The sequence below is a fragment of the Oncorhynchus tshawytscha genome, linkage group LG12, assembly GCF_018296145.1.
Source record: "Oncorhynchus tshawytscha isolate Ot180627B linkage group LG12, Otsh_v2.0, whole genome shotgun sequence".
Classification (NCBI taxonomy): Eukaryota; Metazoa; Chordata; class Actinopteri; order Salmoniformes; family Salmonidae; genus Oncorhynchus; species Oncorhynchus tshawytscha.
Genome location: NC_056440.1, coordinates 8,775,909 through 8,782,589, shown reverse-complemented (window position 1 = coordinate 8,782,589; position 6,681 = coordinate 8,775,909). Strand labels below are relative to the sequence as shown.

Here is a 6,681-nt window from a genome sequence, read left to right as displayed (position 1 = left end):
ATCACCAATGAAACAAACTCGACATGACTGACCCTTAAGTGTCCACAGACCATTCCCACATTCTCAAATACAAATATTGTTTAATTCTCCAATTAAAGAGTTTTGGGAAGAAGAAAGTCTTTGTTCTCCATAGGCTCTCTCCCTCCATACTCCATGGAAGTGAAGAGAGAGAGTTTCTAGCAGGAATATATGACCGTTGTAAAACCTGGGATGGGAGAGAGACTAAGGGGGGGCATAATATATACCCAAAAGGGCCACGTCGTTACACTGTAAAAGGTAAATATCGAATGGTTTCAAATCTAGTAGAAATATTGATTTATCTCTTTTAATATGATATAGACCATCTTCTAATGCATCTTCTGAGAAATCATAAAACAATTCAGAAACATGATAAAGCCAGACTGAGACCATCTTGCCGTAAAGCAAGTTTTTTTTAATTGATGCTCTAAGGAAGTGAATACATGAGTGTCAGGGTGAGAGAACCAATCAGACACAAGGTCATAAAGGTCATAGGTTACAATCTAACCATCATTATGTTCCTTCTAGTGACTGTAGTCGTAGCTGTAGGTGTAGTAGACGGTGCCTTTCTTCAGGTGGCAGGTCTCAGTGTGTGTTCCTCGGCGGATGGTGGTGGTGCAGGTTCCCAGGCGGTGATCTGGTCCGGCGTCATCATCCCACACCTAATAATCATAATAATTTATAATTTATAATAATAATTTAAAGTCATAATAATAATAAATAATCTTTAAAATCATGACAGTAATCATAATAATACTCTTCCGTCTCCTCCAACTATTTCTCCTCCTCTTCCTCCTACTCTTTCTCCTCCTCCTCATTATCATCATTATCATTGTAATAATAATTGATTTGATTTACATAGTGCTTTTCCAGTGCTCAAATTGCTTTGCATAGTAAGGTGGGAAACTCACCTCCAGCTTCAGGACAGACTTGTGGATGATGTCTACGAAGTTGAATTCTCCGGGCCAGGTGGGGTTGGCCTGGTTCTTCAGAATGCTACTCATGCCACCGAAGGTGGGGCCGCACCACACCTAAAGAAGATAATGTTGTCAGTAGACTTTATTAAGTATTGGTTGGTCCCCAGCGAGACGGTTGAGCTAACGTAGGCTAATGCAATTAGCATGAGGTTGTAAGTAACAAGAACATTTCCCAGGACATAGACATATCTGATATTGGCAGAAAGTTTAAATTATTGTTCATCTAACTGCACTGTCCAATTTACTGTAGCTATTACAGTGAAAGAATACCATGCTATTGTTTGAGGAGAGTGCACAATTTTGAACATGAAATGTTATTAATAAACAAATCAGGCACATTTGGACAGTATTGATACAAAATTTTGAACATAAATGCAATGGTTCATTGTATCAATCTAAAACTTTGCACACACACTGATCAACATCTAAATTGCACCTGGGCTTGAATAATACATTATGGCCTTCTCTTGCATTTCAAAGACGATGGTACAAAAAAATACAAAAGAAAGGTTGGATTTTTCTTTGTATTGTGTTCTACCAGATCTATCATGTAATATTCTGCTACATTCCTTTCACATTCCCACAAACTTCTAAGTGTTTGCTTTCCAATGGTACCAAGAATAGGCATATCCTTGCTTCAGGACCTGAGCTACAGGCAGTTAGATTTGGGTATGTCATTACATTCAATTCACCTTGACGTAGGGGTCTGGCTGGGAGAGGAGGTCTCCTTTCAGGTTGGAAGCACTAAGGCCCCACACCCTGACGTGGCCGTCATACAGGTCACAGTGTACAAGAGCCAGGGTGCATAGCACCAGCAGTCCCAGGGACAGAGAGAGAGAGGCCATGGTACACTGTCAGAGAGAGAGGAGAGAGACGAGGAGAGGAGGAGAGAGAAGAGGAGAGGAGGGGAAGATATAAACATGTCCATAAGAGTTTGAAACTAACATTACATTACAAACTCTCTAAACAGAGAGGTGGAGTAAAAATACAGTTCAGGACGTATTCTCAGTATCAAGAGACCAGTGAAGGAAGAGATAGAGAGAGACAGACAGACAGACAGACAGACAGACAGACAGACAGACAGACAGACAGACAGACAGACAGACAGACAGACAGCGACACAGAAGAGAGAAAGAGGGAGAGAGAGACAACGACAGAAAGAGAGAGAGGGACAGCGACTGAGAGAGAGGGGTAGAAGAACAGAACAACAGATCATGTCTTACCTGGATATTCTTGAGCTGGACGTCTGTCTTCTCTAGTCACCCAACTGCTGATGGTCTTTACTGTGCCATCTAGCTGTTTATAAAGATCTCAGCCCCCCCAGGTGGTATGTAGGACTGCTTATCCAATGAGAACACACCCTATATTACCAAGAGACATATGGAAGCCTATAAGGTGTAACGACAAATTCTGATACTATTTGAAGTGCTGATTGAACTAATTCTATTCCAGATAATGTCAAAAGGCCAGCCCAGTGAATAAACAATTAGGTAAGGGAGAGGACATTGCTAAGGGTGGACATGGTAAATAGTACTGCATAGAATCTGTAATTCATCAGTAATACCATTGATCACTATCTGCAGGAGACAACAGGCGCCACACAGCCCACTGCTTCAGTCAGAGTGGTATTAAAAGGACCACTCCTACAGTGACAATGTTTGAGTCCCAAATGGCACCCTATTCCCTATATAGAGCACTACTGGTCAAAAGTAGTTCACTATAAAGTGAATAGGGTGTAATGTGGGACAAGGCCTTTACACACTACAGTTATATCACTCACTCTGTGGCGCCACATACAAACACTGTCTCTGGCTTCAACAGAAGCTTTATCCCAGGGCCCTATCAACCGGATGAGTTGTAAAACCTCTTGGTTTTATCCTCAATCACTTTGAATGCAGTGAGTCCACTTGTGGTTAATATTCCAAGATCTAATTAATACACTTTTTGTATTAAAGAAGTACAGAAGACTACAGAGCTAATTAAGGTGTTATAATATCCATCACTCCTACAGCGACAATATACACTGACTACAGAACATACCCCTGTCTCTTCTCTCTGTGGCGCCACACGCAAATAGTATTTTTCTTGTCTTGTGGTTGACTTTCCTATATATAAATCTTGTTTGATTTTTGTATTTTGAATTTGATGTAATATCTTATGCTGTTCTTGTCCATTACTGTTCTTTGTCATGTATTTGTTTTAGGTGGACCCCAGTAAGAGTAGCAGCTGCATGCACAGTAGCTAATGAGGATCCTAATAAACTAAACTAAACTGCTACTATGGCAGTCACTGTAGAAGTATCAGCAAATCAGTGGCCCTGAGTTAGAGTGTCCACTCTGAGATAGGAAGGGTGGGGTGGATCTATCCCTGGTCGAGTCACACGAAACAAAGATTCTAAAAACATGGTGCCTGAAGCCTCTCTGCTTGGCCCTCAGCATTAAGAAGATGTATTGGGGGTCAGGCCTTACGACAGACTAGAGTCCTGTCCAGGAGGAGGTCAGGCCTTACGACAGACTAGCGTCCTGTCCAGGAGTGGGTCAGGCCTTACGACAGACTAGCGTCCTGTCCAGGAGGGGGTCAGGCCTTACGACAGACTAGCGTCCTGTCCAGGAGTGGGTCAGGCCTTACGACAGACTAGCGTCCTGTCCAGGAGGGGGTCAGGCCTTACGACAGACTAGCGTCCTGTCCAGGAGGGGGTCAGGCTTACGACAGACTAGCGTCCTGTCCAGGAGGGGGTCAGGACTTACGACAGACTAGCGTCCTGTCCAGGAGGGGGTCAGGCCTTACGACAGACTAGAGTCCTGTCCAGGAGCTGTACGCCACAGAATCAGGAGATGGGCTCCTGCCCCTTCATTTCCTCACATTGTACACATTTGTCATATGGCAGAGAGGAAAATGTGCATTTTTATAGTTTACGTCATGCTGTTCTAATCTACAAATCCTGCCATGAGGCTGATTCTTTATTTATTTTTTTGCAGTTTTCTAGCCAATTTATTTATATTCTACACATTTTGCCACGTGACTAGCAGATGTTATTGTGGTTGTAGCTAAATGTTTGTGTTCCTAACTCAAATCCTGCCACGAGGCTGATTTTTTATCTAACAATACACAAATCTAAAAGTAAAAGAACGGAATGAAGAAGTATTGAAATATTAGGACGAGCAATGTTGGTGTACGTGGTATATATACAGTATATATATATATACACATCTCTGGATAAAATTAAGAGACCACTGCAAAATTATCAGTTTCTCTGGTCTTACCATTTATAGGTATTTGTTTGGGTAAAATGAAAAATATATATACTACTTCTCCCAAATTCCAAATAAAAATATTATCATTTAGAGCGTTTATTTGCAGAAAATGACAACTGGTCAAAATAACAAAACAGATGCCGTGTTGTCAGACCTCGAATAATGCAAAGAAAATAAGTTCATATCAATTTTTAAACAACAGAATACTAATGTTTTAAAACTTCTTAGGGCTAGGCCCCCTTTTTTTCTCCACTTCCTGTCTGAATGATGTGCCCAACGTAAACTGCCTGTTGCTCAGGCCCTGAAGCCAGGATATGCATATAATTGGTACCATTGGAAAGAAAACACTTTGAAGTTTGTAGAAATGTTAAAATAATGTAGGAGAATATAACACAAAATATATGGTAGGAGAAAATCCAAAGAAAAACCAACCTGAATTTTTGTTGTTGTTGAGAGAGACCATCTTCTTAGAATGGTAAGTATAAGGTCATGCTGAAAATTAGCTCCCTGGATGCAGTTCCTATGGCTTCCACAGGGTGTCAGCAGTCTATGTTCAAGGTTTCAGGATTGTAACTTCAAAAACAAATAAGAAATATCAGTTTTAGTACAGGGACACATTCTTGGAAATGTGTGTTTGCGCGCACAATGAAGACAGGACGCACCTGATAAAATTGGTTTCCTATTGAACATACTTCTTTCCGTAAGAAATGTTATAGTTTGATTACATTTAAGGGTATCTGAGGAGTAAATAGAAATGTATTTTGACTTGTTGAAACAAAGTTTAGGGGTAGATTTTCAGATTCCTTTCCCTGCATGTTGAACGAGTGGATTACTCAAATCGGTGGTGCCAACTAAACAGACTTTTTGGGATATAAAGATGGATTTTATCTAATAAATAGACACTACATGTTATAGCTGGGACCCATTTGATGACAAATCAGAGGAAGATTTTCAAAAAGTCAGTGAATATTTAATCACTATTTGTGAATTTCTGAAACCTGTGCCAGTGGACAAATATTTTAATGTGGGGCGCCGTCCTCAAACAATCACATGGCATGTTTTCGCTGTAATAGCTACTGTAAATCGAACAGTGCAGTTAGATTAACAAGAATTTAACCTTTCAGCCGATATAAAAGACACTTATATGAACCTCAATGTTTAATATCCATAATGTTAATGATTATTTATTTGAATTGCGCGCCCTCCAGTTTCACCGGAAGTTGTCCCGCTAGCGGGACGCAGAGACCCTTAGGCAGAATTCAGAAATCAATATTTGATGGAATAACCCTGATTGTCAATCACAGCTTTCATGCATCTTGGCATGCCATCCACCAGTCTTTCACAGTGATGTTGGGTGACTTTATGGCACTCCTGGCGCAAAAATTCAAGCAGCTCGGCTTTGTTTGATGGCTTGTGACCATCCATCTTCCTCTTGATCGCATTCCAGAGGTTTGAATGGGGTTCAGGTATGGAGATTGGGCTAGCCATGACAGGGTCTTGATCTGGAGGTTCTCCATCCACACCTTGATTGACCTGGCTGTGTGGCATGGAGCATTGTCCTGCTGGGAAATCCAATCCTCAGAGTTGGGGAACATTGTCAGACCAGAAGGAAGCACGTTTTCTTCCAGGACAACCTTGTACGTGGCTCGATTCATGCATCCTTCACAGCCTTCCAGCCTTGCTGAAGCTCCCCAGATTATCACCGAACGTCCACCAAATTTCACAGTGGGTGTGAGGCCTGGAGAGGCCTACAAGCCACAGTGTCTCAAACCCCAAAATGTGTTAAACAAATCAAAATATATTTCAGATTTTCGATTCTTCCAAGTAGCCTCCGTTTTCCTTGATTACAGCTTTGCACACTCTTGGCATTGTCTCAACCAGCTTCATGAGGAATGCTTTTCCTACAGTCTTGAAGGTGTTCCCACATATGCTGAGCACTTGTTGGCTGCTCTTCCTTCACTATGTGGTCCAACTCATCCGAAACCATCTCAATTGGGTTGAGGTCGGGTTATTGTGGAGGCCAGGTCATCTGATGCTGCACTCCATCACTCTCTTTCTTTGTCAAATAGCCCATACACCGCCTGGGTGTGTGTTTTGGGTCATTGTCCAGTTGAAAAACAAATGATAGTCCCACTAAGTGCAAACCAGAGGGATGGTCTATTGTTGCAGGATGCTGTGGTAGCAATGCTGGTAAAGTGTGCCTCTAAATAAATCCCAGATAGTGTCACCAGCAAACCACCATTCACACCTCCTCCTCCATGCTTCACTGTGGGAAACACACATGCGGAGATCATTCGTTCAACTACTCTGCATCTCACAACGACATGGCAGTTGGAACCAAAAATCTAAAATTTGGACTCATCAGACCAAAAGGACAGATTTCTACTGGTCTAATGTCAATTGCTTGTGTTTCTTGGCACAAGCATGTCTCT

The 6,681-nt window shown here is 41.7% G+C and overlaps 1 protein-coding gene across 1 annotated transcript; it reads right to left on the bottom strand.

Annotated features, from left to right (window-relative positions):
* Positions 1-412: 412 nt before the first annotated feature.
* Positions 413-2,307, bottom strand: LOC121847876 (calcium-dependent lipid-binding protein-like). Its single transcript, XM_042331127.1, has 4 exons — positions 2,219-2,307; positions 1,688-1,846; positions 930-1,049; positions 413-680 (listed from the first exon to the last, which is right to left on the bottom strand). The coding sequence occupies exons 2-4, from the start codon at positions 1,838-1,840 to the stop codon at positions 543-545; spliced, it is 411 nt and encodes a 136-aa protein (XP_042187061.1). The 5' UTR covers positions 1,841-1,846; positions 2,219-2,307; the 3' UTR covers positions 413-542.
* Between the last annotated feature and the right edge of the window lie 4,374 nt (positions 2,308-6,681).

Coding starts and splice junctions, on each gene's coding strand:
- LOC121847876 (XM_042331127.1), bottom strand. CDS start 1,840: ATGGCCTCTCTCTCTCTGTCCCTGGGACTGCTGGTGCTATGCACCCTG. Junction 1,050..1,687: donor AGCCAGACCCCTACGTCAAG/GTGAATTGAATG, acceptor TATCTTCTTTAG/GTGTGGTGCGGCCCCACCTT. Junction 681..929: donor AGTCTGTCCTGAAGCTGGAG/GTGAGTTTCCCA, acceptor TATGATTATTAG/GTGTGGGATGATGACGCCGG.